Raw genomic sequence first — 19,502 nt, forward strand, 5'->3', positions numbered from 1 at the left:
CTCTCTCTCCTAGTTCTATGGCTTACTCAGTCTTGTCCTAATAGTTGATTGAACTGAGAACCCAGTCTCTCCCTTGAGAAGAGGAGATGTTTTAGCTCTTCTAGTATCAAGCCCCATTCCTGGTACACAATGAGTGACGCTCAGAAGAATTTTTCAAGTAAATAAACAAAAACTAAATATTTGGAAAGAAGGAAACAAAGTTTGTATAGCTAAATACTCTTTGAAATTTTAGAACTTCAAATTTGAGAACAATCTAAACTTAAACAATGTACTCAGTTTTCTAGAAGATAAGAAAGATAATGCTTTGGTATTAGCTTTAATACTTGGCAAATAATGCTTCAAATTATTCAAATAAACATTTCAAGCCATGTGTATCAACCCATACATTTCTGGTAAATTCACATTTCAATAATTTTCTTTATATTTAAAATCTAATCAGATCCAATAAGAGAAAGGTATTCTACTATAAAATGCTATAAATTATTTTATACACTAATTAGTATCTTTTTATTTAGATCTTGTGTTACATGCTACACGAATCCTCAATAAACATACACACACAACCGGCGCGGGAGGCTCCCTTGTAGGCGCTAAAGTTCTATCTACAGGTAAGGTACATGTCTATAGATAAACTCCTTAAAAAGTGTCCCTTTCTCAGGTTCATTATGGAAAACAGAATTTCCTAAGATTTTTGTCAATGTTGGGCTACGGAGCTTAAGAAACAACACATACAACATTGTGAGCACTATTCAACCAAAGAAAACACTTTCAAGACAGGAGACGGAATGTTCCTATTGGCATTTTAAGGGCAGAAGGAGGGCCTTGGTGCTGGAGACTGAAGTTAGGAGAGACTACATTTCCCAGCATACCTTGCTTCTATCGGGGGCCACAATTCCCACAACCATGCAATGCGCCCAGTTGCCGGGGCTTGTAGTTCTCTGGTGTGTTGCGGGCTCCGCCCCAGGATGTGAGGTGCAGTTGTCCAGCTTTTGCCAAAGCGGAAACACTTCGGGCCCTGCGGCCGGTGTATATCTTGTTTCACCCGTCAGTTTAGGCTTCACACAAGGTAAGTAACTCCGCCCCTCCCCGCCAGGCGGCCGCGACTCTGCTTCTGTGAGCGACCGCGTCTCTGCGCAGACGTTTGTCCCTTGGCCCTCGCCGTAGCGGCCGCCGCCCATCCCTCTTTGTGTGTCTGGGACGCCGCGGATCTGCGGTGGGGACAGTTGGAGAGGGACGTTCCCGGGAAGTTACCGGCCGGAGGAAGCTTTCTCCACCCTGCCACCTGACAGGTGGGTCGGCTGCGCTTCCTTCAAGGCCCCGTTGCCGCCGGTGGCCGCGTCGGAGGTCGCGGGGCCGGCCGGCGATCGTTCTGACAGCGCCGGCCCTGGTGACTCTAGGCCTGGGGAGGCCACTGCCGCCCTTGGCAACACTTCGGGACCCTCCGCCGGAGACCGGAGCCTCGGGGCCGGGACACACCCCAGCCCGGACCGCGCGTCCTCTTGGCCTTAAGCCCAGGGAGAAACTAATTCCTTAAGCTTCGCTTGGTTTTACGAATAAAGGTCGCTACTACTTAGGTGGGCAGCATATCCAGGCACCTGGGGGGTGTGGTGTGTGTGTGTGTGTGTGTGTGTGTGTGTGTGTGTGTGTGTGTGTGTGTGTGTGTGTGTGTGTGTGTTTTGTGGAGGTCTCTGAACACTTGAGAGGTTTTGGAGCAGCTGATCACCTGTGCTTCAGCCGAACAGACTAGTTACGGTCGACTGAAGATAGATCTCTTTAATCTAGATAGCAGGTAGGATTGGTATACTTGTTGACAGCTAGCCGTAAACAGAAAATAACCTCGAGTGCAGAGTAATGTGTATGGAAGCTCTCTTCAACAGCCCTTACAGTCTGAAGCTTTTTAGAGACATGGAAAGGGTGGGTGAAGAAACACGGGCTCTTGCTTTGTGAGTTTGTTCAAATGACTTGGCTGGGAGTATATGTAAGAGTATATTTGATATGATTATATTAAAGGGATTTCCCTGTCACCTGCTCACCACTTTTGTCCTCTGTCCTGTCAGTCTTTCTGGAGTACTGTAATCAAGATTTCCCTTTTGCATTTACAGTAGGTGAATTTTGCCTCCTTACCAACTTGCCCTGAATCCAAATTTATTGTGTTTCCTAAGAGAGCCTCCTAAGATTTTCAAGATGTTGTTCGTCCAGTTCCCTAAATCTAAAACATATATTCCTGAAATTGTGCTGAGAGAGACACTGACAGAAAGTAAACCAGTAATGTAGATAAGGTAACAAGTTCCTGGCTCCTAACTTACATTCAGCCCAAAGGTTACTTTTCTAGTTCAGAAAGATCCTAGTTCATCACTCCTTCACGACAGTATGAAGTCATGTTCATGTTTGTAAGTCCATCTGCCTTACACAGGATTCATGTAGCCACTATCATTTTAATGTTAAGATTGCCACACTGTGAAGGTCACAGAAATGACAAAACAGTCCCAGACTCAAATAGATGATAATCACATCCAAATGCTGTGAGAAAGTGTAAGGGTGGGAAAATATCATTTCATTTGATCGTTATGGAACATCTATGGAACTTAAAGAATTTTTAGGAATTTTCTTTCTAACCATTCAGTGTTTTTATCAAGTTTCTTGGAACAAATGCATAAATCTCTGTTAATATTTTTGGTTTCGTGGCTGAAGACTAACCATTCTTGCTATATATGGCCCAGGCTACTTGGAACTCAAAATCTTCCTGCCCTGCTTTTGGAGAGCTGGGATTATAGGTGTGAACCATCATACCCTGTTAAGACTTAAGTTTAATGCCAACCCTGTCTTTTGTTTTAAACACTAGTTATGACTTTTATTACCTAGTACTCAAATACAGAGTCATCAAAAACCTTTGGATCTGGGTGTGCTGGCTGACTCCTGTAACCCTAGGATTGCCATGAGGACATCCTAGGCTACATCATGATTTCAAGGACAGCCTGGCTACAGAGTGAGACATTGTTAAATTTGGTCTTAGGAGCATTAAAGCACTCACTGTCTGCTAGCTATTGTGCTCAAGTTTTGGGTGATACTTGTTCACATATTTGTTCATCATTTTTCTTTTGTCTTAATAGTATGCATCTGTTTTTATTATTTAAAAATAAACTTGTGTGTTCTCCCTTAGGTAGCATTGAAATTCCTAGCTTCTTGGTAAATTTTAAGTCTGCTACTTTTTTTTAATCAATGTAATGATGATTGTAAATGTTGGTATGCTTTTTAAGGTCACAATCATGTCGGACAAAAGTGAATTAAAAGCCGAGTTGGAACGTAAGAAGCAGCGGTTGGCCCAAATCAGAGAAGAAAAGAAGAGAAAAGAAGAGGAAAGGAAAAAAAAGGAAGTATGTTTGAGTTGATAAAACAAACATCCCCTTCATACATAAATCCACTCAGTTTCAGGTGCTTAGCCCTCCAGTAAGAACTGCAGGCGAGTTGATGACAAGCAGTTGCTGTTGTCAATGTAGCATCACCAGTGGATCTTACTCTACAGCTCAGCAGATGAAAGCGATGGACAGGTACAGTATGTACCTTAACAGGCCAGGAGTAGTTCATATCAGTTGGTGCATTTCTAAGTTTTGAGTTATGGAAATTGAATTTATTCCTGTAGTCTTCTAAGGATATATTTTATGCCAAGTAAAGTCACCTGCATTATAATACTTTATAAGATAGCATATGTATATGTTTATCATAATAAATTCATTATTCAGATACTTTGCTAATTTGCTAGAATGATATTACTGGCAAACAGCTATATATAACAATTTATTTGAGTGGAAGATATGCATGTACTTAATGTTAAAATATATTTACTGAGCAGTAGATTTGATAGTACCAAAAAAGTACTTTTATCTTCTGATTTTGCTTATCCCATACTGTAATCTATAAATATCACAAATATACACTAGCTCTGAGCTGGACATGTTTCATTTGTCCTACATTGACATTTACACATTCGTTCCTATTGTAGCTCTTCGGGCAGATTTGTTTACTTGTATTACAGATACATTTCAAATGGCCAATATACCATAACTTGCCCTAAGTGTGCCTGTTGTACCAAGTTTATGTATGTAAATGCCAGCACTACAACACGACTATTAGACATCTCTCAGGAACTAGAGAAAGAGCATTGGCAGAAACAGTTAACACAGTGACTCAGAAGTTATGTGCAGCATTGCTAAGATACTTCTAAGGACTGGAATGAAGAGTTTCCTACTTTTTCCTATAATTTCCCAAACCTTTCTGTGATATACAGAAGAAAGTTGAAGCTTGCATTGGCTATTTGATTCACAGATGACTGGCAGAGTCGATCCAAAGAGTATTTATAACATCAAACTGTTTGGTAGTGAGAACAAACTTGATTTTTATTTTTTACAGGTGGCCATAAGTAGCCTCTAAGGAATAATTACTACGGGATTGATGTCTAACTTAAAATCTTTACAACATCATGAGACAGTAAGCAGTGAGTCTACTATACTGCACACAGTGAAGGGTCAGCTTGATAACAGTATCTCTTTTGCTATATTTTGATGAAAATAAGTTAATATGGCATAAAAATATTGTGACTAACAAAATTCATTCAACATATGAGTAATAGTTGTTTACTTAACAAGCTTTTCACTGAAAGCTTGAGCTTTACTTGATATTTTATATGCTCTAAGCATGTTGAAATTGTCCCGTGTAGCTAGAAGATTTTTCTAAAATTATATATAAATAGCTAAAATAAAAGTTGACAGCTGGGCTTGGGAGGGAGAGGCAGGCAGATGTCTGAGTTCTGAGTTTGACGCCAGCCTGGTCTATAGAGCGAGTTCCAGGACAGCCAAGGCTACACAAAGAAACCCTGTCTTGAAAAAAACAAAACAACAACAAAAAAAGTTGGTAAAAATTTTCTAACATAAATGTTTGCTTTATTAAAAATATAAATTTTGGTTTTAACCCATCCCAGCTATGTGTTTTTGTTACTAAAATAAGACCTGAAAGCTGGCCTTCGTGGCGTTTGCTTGTAACCCTAGCTACTTGGGAGGGTTAGAAAGGAAGATTTCACAAGTCCCTAGAGTTGAGGCCAACATGAGTAACACGAAGAAAAGTAATGACAATGTCTGAACTTTTTAAAAATTAGTGTTCACACACACACACACATAAATACAGGTGCCTCAGGAAGAGTCCAGAAGAGAGTTTAACAGCTGGAGTTAGAGGTGTCGTGAGTTGCCAGACATGGGTGCTGGGGGGCTGAACTCGGGTCCTGCATAAGAGCAGTGTGGACTCTCAACCACTGAGTCATCTCTTCAGCTTCTCTAGAAGAGTTTTTGATAAATAGTCTTTATATAAATTCATTGAAAATTTTATGTAGAACTTAAAAAATTTTTTTCCAACAAATCAAATTGTCTCTTACTTACTTTTTATATCTTAAATTCATCTAATTTCCCCCCTCTGTCACACTTATATCTAAGCTTTTGTACCATAGGGTTGGAAACTTCCATGATTCCTCTCTTTGGTCATTAGTTTCATACTATAGAGATTTGAAATTGACTGCTTTTTAAAGATGTATTTGCTTCTTAAAAAGTTACTTATGCATTTTAAGACAGACTCTTGCATGTAACCTTGGCTGATCTGGAGTTTACTATGTAGACCAGCCTGTCCTTGAATTCAGGGAAATTCTTTGCCCACTGAATTCTGGGATTATAGGCATGAACTATCATTCCTAGCCTTTTTGAAAATATACTTGTGGAGATGCCTTGGTTTGTAGAAACATGGATCCAATGAGAATGATTTATAAAAAGAATGTTATATTAAAAACTAATTTTATCCTAAAAGTTTACAGTTATCACTTTGTTTAAAAATATTTTTCTAGCCAGGCGGTGGTGGCACATGCCTTTAATTCCAGCACTTGGGAGGCAGAGGCAGGTAGATCTCTGTGAGTTCCCAGCCTGGGCTACAGAGTGAGATCCAGGAAAGGCACAAAGCTACACAGAGTAACCCTGTCTCGGAAAAAAAAAAAAAATTTTTTTTTTCATATAGGGCTGGAGAGATGCCTCAGTGGTTAATTGCACTGACTGCTCTCTTTGAGGACTGGGTTTGATTCCCAGTACCCACATGGCAGCTCACAAACATTGATAGGTCCAGTTCTAGGGGGTCCATCTTCTTTTGGCCTCAGTGAGCACCAGGCAAACATGTGGTGCACATACATAACATTCAAGTAAAACACCATACACATCATATAAATAAAACTAAAAAAATTGAAATAAAATATTTTTATAAATAGCAATGTGTCATATTATACATAAACTTGAGTTTTTAACTTAAAACATTTAGACTGATCAGAAGAAGGAAGCTGCTGTTTCTGTGCAAGAAGAATCTGATCTTGAAAAAAAAAGAAGAGAAGCTGAGGCGTTGCTTCAAAGCATGGGGCTGACCACAGACTCCCCTATTGGTAAGGATCTGACTATATCTGTTCATGGGAGACAGGCAGATAGTCTGTCGGGCTCAGACACAGTTGAGCTCAGTGCATTGGTTTGTAGAATATAGTTCTTTCATTTGTTTGAGAAATCAAGATTAATACCTATTAACACATACCAAGCTATGAAACCAAATTTTCTTATTTAAATCAGTAATTTACTGTGCATCATACGGTGTTAAATTTAAAGATGAATATTTCCTAATCTTAACTGTGTATTCCTTTTTGTATACTAGGGAAAGGTATACCAAGTCACAGTTATATCACTGGTACTCACAAGCAGATGAGAAGGAAGAGAAATTTATAGTGTTCTCTCGGAGCAGTTAGACATAATGCTGGCTGCTGCTTTGCTAGTAATTTCACTTGCTCTTGTCCTTCTCCCGGGTCATTCATTTTGACAGTTACATTAGACCAATAGGCTGCCTAGAGATACTGGGACAATCAGAAAACACTTAATGCTTTCTTAAGTAATAATAGTTCTGTGTTGGGGTGCTGCTATGGAGAATGTATTGTAGTGTGGCAATGACATTTATCCTTTAGGGACCTGGCATTTCAAGGTTATTTTTTGAGGTAACATCTTTGTGTGTTTGTGTGTGTGATGTGTGATGTGTGTTTGCGTGTATGCAGTTAGGTGTCCATGCATGTAGAAGCCAAAGATAACCCTGGTATGGTTCCTTGGGTGCTACCCACCTTCCTGACCTAGGGCCCTCAGAGTAGACTAGGCTGCTGGCCATTGAGTGCAGGGATCCACCCGTCTCCATCTCCCGGGCTGGGACCACAAGCATATGCCACCAGGCTGGTTCTGGGGCTAGAACTCAGGCGCTTGTACTTGTGCAGAAAGCACTTGGCGAAGGGAACTATCTCCTCAGCCATGTTCCAGGTTGTTGGGGGCTTGTTTGGAGTTTGGGACAGGATTTTTCTGCCCAGTCTGACCTTGAACTCACAATCCTTTTGCCTTGGCCTCCTGAGTGCTGGGATTACAGGTGTGTAGGCTAATTGCATCTAGCCTAGGGGACATAGACCAGAGCAGTAGCAGAGTGACTGCTGTGTGCCTGTTGTGGAACTTCACTGTCCTTAGTAAAGCTGGTATTCTAAAGGTTTTAAGACAAAAAGGCTAATTACTCTTAGGATCTGTTCATTGTTACTTCTTCCTGCTCCTATTTTTCTTATTGATAGAATCTGAAGACTATAGCACATTAACTTTTATGTCTTTAGTAATCCTGTGCTATATACTTTGATTTTATAACAAATTAGTTAGATTTTTTTTTTTTTAATCCTAGTAACTGAACTACATCACTTACTAGTGGTACAGTCCTTGAGGGGTCTTGTTTTTTGTTTCCTGTGCCGTTGGGTTTGGCTTTCTTCCATGTTTTTCCTCCCCTGTTCCTTTTGCCCCCTTGGACTTCCATTTCACTTGCTCACATGTCTTCACTCCTAGCCTACCTCTGGTGGTGGTTCTTGAGAGAAGTGGGCTGGAAAGGCTTGCCCTCTTTCTCCAGTTCTAATTCTCCTTCCCATCCCAGAATAACCACTCTAGAATTTCTAGAATACATGGCTTCTTTGGGTCCATCTTCTGAGTGCCTATATTTCTAATGTTTTTCATATCTGTGTGTGTTTAACATTGATAACACTGTGTTGTTTAATTGTTTATTCCATGTTGCTACATACGTGTCTGGTTATTTTTAACCTGTATTGTATTCCCTTGTGCATTATATTTTACTTCTCCAGTTCCCTACTGTGCACTTAGGTTGCTTCTGTCTGTTTTAATGCCATAAACAACACTGCAGAGAATGTAGTCCTTCCCTTTGAAGGACAGAAAAGTTTCTCTGGGGATATGTCCAGGAATTGACTTGGCTGTGATGTTTTATATATAGGCTACTTAGGTTCTGCTTATCAGTCTCAAGAGTGGCTACAATTGCTTACCCTCATGTGTCTGTATTATCAGTGAATATTTTCCAAGTTTCTAATTTTTGCCAACTTGATGGGCATTTCTGTTGCTGTGATAAAATTTCCTGACAAAAAGCAACTTAGGGAAGAGTTTACTTTAGCTCACAGTTCCAAGTCACAGACTGTCAAAGAGAAATCAGGTGGCGGCAAGAACTCAAGCCATCTCGTCCCATCACATCCCCAGCCCAGAGCAGAGCAAAGTGAGTGCATGCTGCTCACTTGCACTCAGCCCAGTGTTTCTGCTTTTACACAGTTCAGAAGCCCCTTACTAGAGAGTGGTGTCATCCACATCAGTTAACTTCATTAAGACAGTCCCCCACAAGTGCGCCCCCAGACTAACCTGATGTAGACAGTGCCCCATCACGACTCTCTTCCCAGGTGACTCCAGGTTGTGCCAAGCTGACAATCAAAGCTAACCATCACAGGTAGTAATAAGCCTAACATGCTTTAATACATACTCACCTGGTAACTGTCAGTCATTCAGCTTTTCTCCTCTGGGATTTGCACTTGTATGTTCTTTTGCTTGTTTGTTATTGAGGTCTTTATCTTTTGGTTTGTAGGACTTTTGTTGCATGGTTTAAAACACAAACAACAAACAACCTTCTCTTAATCAGTTACCTGCTGACTCTTTCTTAATCTTTATTGAAAAGAGCCATTCATTTTATGTAGTCATGTCTACTAGTTACCTTCTGTCTTGATCTTGCTGTACAGCCTTGTCAGGAATTTGCTGTGTAGACCTGGCTACCCAGTGTCTGTCAGCTGTTGGTGTGTATAGATGGGAAAGGAGAGCCAGAAGAAATGTGAGCCAAGCCGTGAAAGGGTGCTCAGAGAAATAGCACATGGTTTACTTTAACTGGATGGCAAGGTAGGCAGAGGAAGGATATTGGAAATGAAGGCTGAGGCTAGACTTGGAGTAGCTATCGGGAGACAGTTCACAGATTCTACCTAGGAAAGCTGTGTGATCAGAGCTCTTCTTATCAGCTGTAAATTGTTGGGGGTTTTGTTTTGGGGATTTTTTTTTTAATGTGTGTGTTTCACCTACATGTATGTATATGTACCATATGTGTGCCTTAGAGGCCAGAGAAGATGTAGGATCCTGTTGTTCAAATTTCTAGATGGAATAAAAAACTCAAGAGCCCCAGATATCAGGGTGAAAGCTGAAAGATCAGAGAAGCAGAACAGCCAGCCACTAGTTCTTACCTCTACAAAATCCTCAGCCTAAAGAGAGTGAGTTCCTGTTTCCTCACTCCTTATATACCTTTTTCTGCCCTGCCATATTACTTCCTGGGATTAAAGGCATGTGTGCTTCCCAAGCAAAGGTATGAGATCTCAAGTTCTGGGATTAAAGGTGTGTGCCACCACTGCCTGGCTCTGTTTCTCTCCTATACTGGAGCAATGTAATGTAGCCCAGTGTGGCCTTGAACTCACAGAGATCCAGATGGATCTCTGCCTCCCAAGTGATAGGATTAAGGGTGTGTGCCACCACTGTCTGGCCTCTGTGTCTAATCTAGTGTCTTGCTCTGTCCTCTGATCCTCAGGCAAACTTTATTAGGGTACACAATATATCACTACAGGATCCCCCAGAACTGGAGTTAGGGGTGTTTGTGAACCACCTTGTAGGGGTTGGGAACTGAACCAAGGTTCTCTGGAAGAATACTAAGTGCTGTTCTTTTCTTTCTAAATATTTGTAGTTATTAGTGTGTGTACCACATTGCACATTTGGAGGTCAGAGGACAACTTGGTGAAGTTGGTTCTCTCCACCTTCATGTGGGTAAAGATGATCAAACTTGGGTCTTCAGGCCTTTGTGGCAAGGAAGAGCCATGTGAGTGAGAACAGAATGATCAGGAGGAGCCCAGCATGCTAAAGTAAGAACAGAATGATCAGGAGGAGCCCAGCATGCTAAAGCTGTCAGTAGGAGCAACCCAGGAGGAGGGAATAGTGAGGACCCAGTCCCTGGTAGACCCAGGCTTAGCTAGGTGGTTTCAATGTCATAAGCCAGAGAGCAGCAGAGTGAAGTGGGTGGAGGCCAGGGGATTTAAATCCTAGGGTAGGATAGAAAAGCTTTGTTTTTAACAAAATCAAAACAAAACAAAAAACCTTTACTAGCCTTTAAGAAAACAAACAAAACAAAAACCAACTCCAGTATAACTATGATTAGCTTAGGAAAATGGATGTACATCTTCAAAAGTATTTCCAGTTAACAGAGACTTAAAGACTCTAAACATCAAAGGTTTAAAAATAAATCCAGAATCTAGTATAAGCCAAGAAAGTCCATTCATACTTTAGGTCCTTGTCCAAGAACCAGCATTGTTGTATTACTGCCACTTAACAGAATGTGATCTAATTTAGCAATCCTTTTCCTCCCACGATAGCTTCAAACTCTGAGATAGCTACCAGCATTGTATTGACAAACTCTTCAAATCCTTGAAGCACGCCAACAATCCCGTTTCCACTCTCCATCTGTGTGAGTTCTTGATCCTGTGCACTCTAAGGGCAGGAGCTGGGAAGAGTTAGTGCAGCTTAGCAACGGGAGCCATGCGGACCGTCTGGAGGGGTTTATGAGGATTTCAAGCCAAGACTTCCTTAAATAGAAACTGTACTCATCAGAACGAACTGGCCTTCAATCGTGGATTTTGTAGCCTCTCTTAGATGGCTTGAGTTTCGAATGTTAACTCTGAGGCTAGTTGATTCAAATAAAAATATTGCTAAGTCAGCTGTTCCTAACCAGTAACAAGCTGATTTTTGTCTCAAGCAGAACTGGAAAAGAAGTGATTTTAGCGGAGGCAACTGCAGCACTGGGTGGCATTTTGTAGCTGTCTGGCAATTCATGCCGGGACTGAGCCTGAGCAGGGTAGAGCTCACCCACGTGCTCTCTTTTCTGTTTAGTAGAGTCATTTCGTCAGATTAATTAGGAGGGCGGCTTACATGCCAGGGAAAACTTAAGCCAGTTCTTCTGCCTTTCCATGGGTTCTAGGGACAGAACTCAGCCTCCAGGCTTGCACAGCACTCGTGCCTCCTGGCCAGGCTGGCTGTAAACGTCTCTTCTTTATGCCGTTGTTTTGTGTAGACATGAGAGAGGGGAGAATGAAAGGTAAAAAAATGTTGTTCACCTTCAAACCGTTCCTTTGATGTTCTTGCTACACCAAACTATGGAAAACTGTAAATAGCTGTGCTTTTTCTTTTTAATGAAAATATACTTCATGACTGTGAGTGGTTACCAAAAGGTTTGAACTTTTTCAGTGTTTATTTTTCTTTTTTGAGTGTTCTACCTTTCTACCTGCATGTATGTGTGTGTACCATGTGCATGCCTGCTGTCTGTAGAGGTAAGAAGAGGGTGTCAGCCACCATATTGGTGCTGGGAACTGAACTGGGAATCTTCTGTGGTCTGGTTAGAGTTAGTGTTGCTGTGATGAAACACCGTGACCAAAGCAACTTGGGGAGGAAAGGGTTGATTAATTAGCCTTATGCTCCCACATCACTATTCAACTGAAGGAAGTCAGTCAGGACCGGAACTCAAACAGGATAAGAACCTGGAGACAAGAACCAATGCAGAGGTCATGAAGGGGAGCTGCTTACTCTCTTGTTCCCCAAGGCTTGCTCAGCCTGTTTCCTTGTAGAACCCAGCCCACAGTGGCTCCACCCATAATGGACTGGGCCCTCCTCCATCAATCACTACTTAAGAAAATGCCCTACAGGCCAGCCTGCCTACAGCCTGATTTTGTGGAGACATTTTCTCAACTGAGGCTTCTCTCAGATGATTCAGCTTCTGTCAAGTTGACATAAAACTAGCCAGCACATTTTGTTAGAGCATCAAGTTCTCTTGACTACTGAGCTGTCTCCATCCCCAGTATCTTCTTGATTAAATATAACCTTACTACTCGACATGGGAATATTTAGAATTTTTAGCCACCTGTAAGAGCAGAAAGTTAGATCTGGCCAAAATAGAACAGATTAGGGCAGCAGTAAGCAGGCTTTGAGAAACAAGCTAAGTGTTATTGCCTTCATTTAAGTCATTCAAAAATTTAAATGATATAAGGGCATATGAAATTGTGTTTACCAAAGAGCATAAGCTGATTACACAGGATTAAGACTATCTTTCCATAGCTGCTGTGGCCTGGACTGTGTGTAAGATTTTAGCTTTTCCATTTGCTAGTCAGATCACTACATGTTTTTCCCTTCTTATTTCTAGACTTTTCCATCTCTTAGCTAATTTAACATAATGAAACCAATAAAAGGCTGAACACACTGTGGTGATCTTGTTGCCTTTAAATAGTTAGGCAAAAGTGGGGCAGGGGTGAGAGGACAGGAGGCTGGTTCAGCAGCTAAGACTGTATAACTCTAGCGGGAGACCTGGCCAGCTTCCCAGCACCCCTTAGGTAGATGACAACCACCTGTAATTCCAGCTCCAGGGGATCTGATGCCCTCTTGTGGCCTCTCAGGTCACCTGCATTCTTGTGCACGTGCTTTCCACATAAACATACATGTAATTAAAAATAAATCTTAAAAAATAATTAGGCAAAATGCATTTCATAATCCTTAAACATACACTTATAACCCCAATGTTATGCCCAGTGCTCATTTGTAATTTGTAATATGTCACAAAGAGTACAAGATATGGATAAAGTTGTTGTTGGGTTTTTTTTGTTTTGTGTTTTTCAATAATCCATAGTTTCAAACAAACAAACCCAGAGGCTGGAGAGATGGCTCAGCAGTTAAGAACAGTTGTTACTCTTGCAGAGGACCCAGGTTTAGTAGCTCACAATCATTTGTAACTCCAGTTCCAGGGGATGGGACTCCTTCTGACTTCTGAGGACACCAGAAAAACATGATAGTTTTTTTAAAAGTCCAGTTTGTATCATGACCTAGCATACGGATACTTTTTTTCTTTTCTCTATAAAAATTTCTTGAATCGTTATGAAACATATTTAAGGTTTACTGTTCAAAACGCTTTAATATGATTTTTCTTCTTCTCCTTCTCCTCCTCCACCTTCTTCATGTCATTAGTAAAATATCCCGTCCTATTTGCTGGTAGATTGTTACTTATGTGACCGTTTGGCTGGTTTTTGTCTGATATTCTTAAGAGGGGGATCACTCACATTTTTATCCCTGGTGTCAGTGCAGGCTAGACCTTAAATATTGGTTCAGTTTTTAAGAGCCTGTCTTTCTACTTGGGAAGACCAAACAAAAGACACCCTCTTTAAGACACTGTAGACAAATACATGAAAGAAATTGAAATTTGGATATTGCCTAAAATAAATGTTTTAACTTTTAAGTATCACCATATCTAAGGAGCTAGGTTAAGTGCAGCATTGCTGGTTAAGTATTGTTTTATTGTTTTCCCCTCTGAATTTTCTTTTAAGGTTTGGAATTTTTTTTTAAGTTTTGGATATTTTAAATCAGATTTGCCAGGTCATTTTTTAACTGTAGCTTAATTTTTAATTTTTTTATTTCATAGCAAAGAATGTTGGTTCTTTATGATTTTTTTTGTTTTGTTTTGTTTTTTGAGACAGGGTTTCACTGTGTAGTCCTAGATGTCCTGGAACTCACTCTGTAGATCAGGCTAGCCTGGAACTCAGAGATCTGTCTGCTTCTGCCCCCTGAGTGCTGGGATTAAAGACATGTGCCACCACCACACAGCTTTTATGATAGTTTAATACTACAAAATTATTTTATTAACTTTGTATAAAAAATTAATACTTGGCCAGGTGTGGTGGGCCAGGCCTCTAATCCCAGTACTCAGGAGGCCGAAGCAAGCAGATCTCTTGTGAGTTTAAAGCCAGCCTGGTCTACAGAGCAAGTTCCAGGACAACCAGGACTGTTATACAGAGAAACCTTATCTCAAAAAACAAAGAAAAATTTAATTCTCTAATGCTCTAAATTATATTGAAGAAAATATTCTTAATATTAATACTCATAGCTGGGCTGTGGTGGCGCATCACACTTGGGAGGCAGAGATAGTTTGAGGCCAGCCTGGTCTACAGAAGGAGTTTCAGGACAGTCAGAGCTACACAGAGAAACTCTGTCTCAAAAAACAAAACAAAACAACAAAAACACATTAATATTCATTATCAGAAGAGAGGTATTGTAAGTGGAGAAATTAGTATTTCAAAGGTTAATATTTAAAGCAATGTTTCTTAGAAGGATAGAGAAAGCAGAGAGTGTAAATGTTAAGCCTAGGCTGGGAGCATGTGTCCATCCACAAGGGGGCATGATGTGTGAGTAGTGTGTGTGTTGACTGATGTGCCAGCCGAGTCATGACTTTGAGTTGTCCATTCAGCCTCTATGCCAACATTCTCAATCTCTGCACTCACCTTCCATGTCTGCCTACCTTTTCTGTGCCCTTCTTCCTGGCAAAAGCTCTTTTCCCAGAGTTTATTCTACTACACAATCCTTCACCTCTGAAGCCTCTGTGAGTAGTTGACCAGAGTTAGTGTTAATCTTGAATCTAAGTGCATTTTTAGGTTTCTATGGTTACAAATATTCTAGATATTTCTTCACTGACCAAACACGGTAATATTAATTTTTTATCCTTGGAAAGCCAAGGTCTTAGGTGGTGAGTAAAAGTCTTCTTGACAAAGCTTTCGTCCAAGAGACTGAACCAGTTACTCCTTTAGGATTACTGTGTGACCAGTGAGGGCTGTGTTTTCAGTTCGCACTCTCTGGTTCTCAGAGAGAGGAACAAGTACCATGAACTTCTGTGAAGTTTAAATCCATTTTCATGTGCATATGTTATGACAATGCAAAACCTGTTATTGGCTGTTTTATAAACAGAACTTGAAATAAAGGTAATCTGATCAAATTACTGTCTTGATAAGCAGGTCATATTTTAATTACTCAACAAAAGCTACATAATGGCTTATGATATTTTCAAAGCTAATTATATTTACAAGCCATGGTTTAAAATAAATTCCAGAAGTGAGTCTTTTCTAAGACTTTGTATCTAATGAGTTCAGGGGCTTTCTCCTCCTTGAATGTATGTTTTCACGGTTTCAGTGATTTGTTGATGTCTGAGGACAGTGGTACTGCCTCATTGCATAGCTACTGTATTCTTTCATTTTCTTCGGAAACTAACTGAGTTACAGTGTAGTAGTCAATTAATGTTACCATTCCCTTGTTTTCTATTTACTATTATAAGATGAAGTTAGTCAGCTCGATAAGAGCTTAGACTTTGTTAATGTGTCCTCTCCGTCACTTGGCTTTAAACTGCCCTGAGCCCTGGGAGCACATGGCTGAGTCACCATGAGAATTTGGTAGTTCTGTCACTCTTGATTTTTTTTTTTTTCTGAAACATTCATTTCAGAACTGGGTTAATATACCTATTTATGTACATGTAATTACTATTTAACCTATTTCTAAAGAATTTTGCTGACATTTTTAATGCAGTCTTCACAAAGTGAGTTATTATTGAACTCATTGAATAGAATCATTGATACTTGAAATCTCCAGAAAGAGGAAAAGACAATGAAAATGGAAAATATTTCTGATGCTTCCTAACAGAGAAATAGATTAATAATAACTTTACTATTTTCCTCAGTCTCTCTAGTATTTATCTGTAAAAAAAATTCATTTCTCAGTTATGAAGTTCTATGTACACTGTAAAGAACATGGACTTTCTATTTTGAAGATCTTTGGTATGGAAATACAGTGCCTCTCTATGATTTACTAAACATGTATTTGTGTTTACAGCCCAGTAGACAAGCAGCTGTCACACACTGCCATCCTGTGTGCAGCTGGAGCTTAGAGTAGAGGAGCCTCACAGTGAGGGGCAGGAAGACAAGGACAGGGCCTAGGAGAAGGAAGCTACAGGGTTTTGACCTTGTTACCTGACTTTAGATACATTCATTTCTAGCTATACTGAATTATACATGCAGTACCTAACACAGTGTCAACCATAAGTCAATCAAGTTCATGTGGTTGCATGATTGTTTCTGTTACATTTAATCATAATGTTAGAAGTACTGGTTTTGTTTTTGATACTGGTTGAAATACAAGCAAGAAATCACCTCTATTAGCTCAGAAAACAAGCATTCTAGCTATGGCTTTCCCCCCATATATTACTGATGATAAAACTAGGAATTTACCTTCTGTTTAGTAGATATTAAGTCAGTGCAACATAAAATGTGTTGGTCACTTAATGTTGCACACTGAAAGATTATTTTAAAAAGATACTTGGGATTGGGGACATTTATGGTAAAAATTTAACCAGAAGATGGCAGTGATGAGCCTCCTATACTTCCTGCTACGGTAATCAAAAAGTTTCCCAAATGTCATAGCATGAAATGTGCACGTTTAACTGCTGTTACATGGTGTTGAAACATTGGAGAAAAACAGTTGCTATTGTTTTATAAACTATGAAGAATGTATGTTTTCTCTAAGAAGGGATTAAGACTGTTTTGGGTGTCTGTATCTTTGTCTGTACGTTCAGTTTTTTCTGAGTACTGGGGTAAGAAGTTACCATACATCTTGCCGTGTGTAATTTGCATGTGTTGCTTTATGTGTTGCATCATGTCTAGAGGCATGCTGTTTATGTGTGGCCTGTTTGCACTTCCATCCGCATTGCTGGAAACTGATGAACGTTTTAAAGGAGCCATTCCTTGAGCTCTCGTTTCTCTAAATTGTCTCCTGTCCGCGGAGAGAAATGAACTGATTTTAAATACTACATTTTTGAGGCACCAGGGATTAAATCCAGGACCTTGCACATGCTCAGCAGGCACTGAGCTATGTCCCCAGCCCTAAAATTGTTTGAAAGGAAAAATTATTAGACAGAGATTAATATTTTTAAACAAATCTTAGAAAACCAGAGATTAAATTACTTGAAGCATATTTCAAAGTTTTAATTTTGAGAGGGTAATCACAGTTAACACATGAAATAGGATTGTCTTACAAGCGTGACATTAAAAAAGTGAGAAGGAATGTTCTCCTTTGAAATTGGTGGCTGCCTTTGGTGATGGACAAGATGAAGATGTATCTTTCCGTAATCTTGCCCTTTAAACATAGAAAGCCTGAGTGCATCTTGGCAGAGAACTTGCATGAGTCCTTAGCATGGCTGTTAACTGTCTTTTTCCTTTCTTCCTGCTCTTCATTTTCACCCATTTATTGATGTTGTTGGATTTCTTATCAGTTTTCCCTTTTTTGTTAATTACTTCATGTTGAATTATATTTGAAATACCACAAGCTCTCATTGTAGTAACAGCAGATACCTGTCTGTTTCACTACTTAGTTCCTCCTCCTATGTCTCCATCCTCCAAATCTGTGAGCACACCAAGCGAAGCTGGAAGCCAAGATTCTGGAGATGGTGCGGTGGGATCTAGGTATGTAATTCTTTTTTAATATTTTAATGATAGAACAGAATGCATTCAGTGCCAAGTGCTATCAGTGCTTTAGAAGGAGTCTAAATATCTGTGTTGACTTACTATTTACTTCTTAAAATCCAAATAGCATAGAAATTCTCTTGTAAACTGGGGTAAATTTTTGCAACAATGTTTTAGCCATCACACATTAGTAGTAAATAGTTAAGTAGTTTTTTATGATAATTTATATTAAAGATAGAGGTGTTCATGAATTTAAGTTTGTTCTGCTTAAACAAATATACTGGTTATTGTGTGACTATTTTAACTACAAATATTATATAACATCTTTGTTGTACTTAATTTCCCACTTGCTAATTGAACATTGAAACAATTCAGTTAAGCAGCCCAATTCTGTTCTGTTAAGTAGCTGATTCTATTAAATAAGATAAAAAAAAAAAATAACCATAACATAAAATGTCAGAGCTGGGTAGTTAAGAGCACTTGCTGCTCTTACAGAGGACTTGGCTTAGTTCCTAGCACCCACATCTGCCAGCCCACAACCATCTGTAACTATAGTTCCAGGGCATCTGACCTCTTCTGACCTCTGTGGGCACAGCACACACATTGTACACATACAGACAAACAAGGTATACACACATGCACATAAATAAAATTGTAAAATAATGCACGAAGTATCAGTGTTAAAGAATTACTGCCAAGGAAACACTTGATTTACTTGCAGTTTTATTGAGCTTATGTCTGCCTCATACAACTATTTCATGTTTGTTTTAGGACTCTGCTACATGTTGAAACTTGTTTTTCAGAAATTCACTAATATTTCATCTTTTTTCCTAAAGGCCATATTGAAGAAAGTATTATCAATTCTTCCCGTGGCCTCCTTGTACATGGCAGTTGGCAAGTTTTTAGTTACCAACATCCCCTTTATTATAGCCGAAGCAAGAGTAAACACAGCAGGTCTAAATCCACAGTTGGTTCAGAATCCTTATTTTGGGCCAAAGTTAAATATCCCCCTCAGAAAAACATCTTAACATCCTTCTAAAGGCCAGATTATAGCTCAGTAATAAGGACTTACCTAGCATGTGCAAAGCCCTGGCTGTGAGTACCCAGTACTACAAGAAAAAGAGTTATTAAAACTTCTCATCTTTTTTTTTTACGTGTGCATGTGTCCCTCTGATTAAAGATAAAAATAGACAATTAACTCTGAGAGAGAAAACAAACAAAAACCTCATAACAAACCCTGCAAAGAAAAGGGGCTGGATGGTCTCAAGAGTCAACACTATATTCAGTTCTAAAATAACAATTGAAAGATATAGAAATGGGCTGGAGAGACGAGTCAGCAGTTAAGAGCACATATTGCTCTTGCAGAGGACTTAGATTTGGTTTCCATCACCCTCACTGTGATACAACCATCTCTAGCTGCAGTTCCAGAGACTCTGATGCCTTCTTCTGATCTCTGCTGGTATCAGGCACACATGTGCTGCATAGACATACATGCAGGCTAACACTGACATACGTAAAAATAAAATCTAAAATAAAAGGTACAGAAAATTTTCCAAAAAATGACAAATCTAGCAATGCAAATGTTGCAGGTAAATGATAACTGTCATTTAAGAAAAAAAAATAAAGCTTTCTTTTGACAAGTAATATTACTCTATAAAATATATATTGGGAAGGCAATTTAATTTAAATTAATTTTTAGGGCTACAGCTGTTTGGTTTATGCTTCTATGCTTTTTGCTTTTGTTCCTAATATAGGGTCT

The 19,502-nt window shown here is 39.6% G+C and overlaps 1 protein-coding gene across 10 annotated transcripts in view; it reads left to right on the top strand.

Moving 5' to 3' along the window:
- Window positions 1-928: 928 nt before the first annotated feature.
- Dync1i2 (dynein cytoplasmic 1 intermediate chain 2) overlaps window positions 929-19,502 on the top strand; it is a 51,075-nt gene continuing 32,501 nt past the window's right edge. For 2 of the 10 annotated variants that reach the window (XM_036185620.1, XM_036185626.1), the window contains exons 1-4: window positions 929-1,066; window positions 3,258-3,374; window positions 6,343-6,460; window positions 17,653-17,743. In XM_036185620.1, the coding sequence (XP_036041513.1) occupies window positions 3,267-3,374; window positions 6,343-6,460; window positions 17,653-17,743 (317 nt within the window). In that variant the 5' untranslated portion in view covers window positions 929-1,066; window positions 3,258-3,266. Of the gene's footprint in view, window positions 1,067-1,113; window positions 1,290-1,322; window positions 1,575-3,257; window positions 3,375-4,422; window positions 4,486-6,342; window positions 6,461-16,857; window positions 16,876-17,652; window positions 17,744-19,502 lie in introns of those variants that run through there. The other 8 variants (XM_036185622.1, XM_036185617.1, XM_036185616.1 and 5 more) reach the window with 8 other exon arrangements.

Source organism: Onychomys torridus, chromosome 4 (assembly GCF_903995425.1).
Source record: "Onychomys torridus chromosome 4, mOncTor1.1, whole genome shotgun sequence".
Classification (NCBI taxonomy): Eukaryota; Metazoa; Chordata; class Mammalia; order Rodentia; family Cricetidae; genus Onychomys; species Onychomys torridus.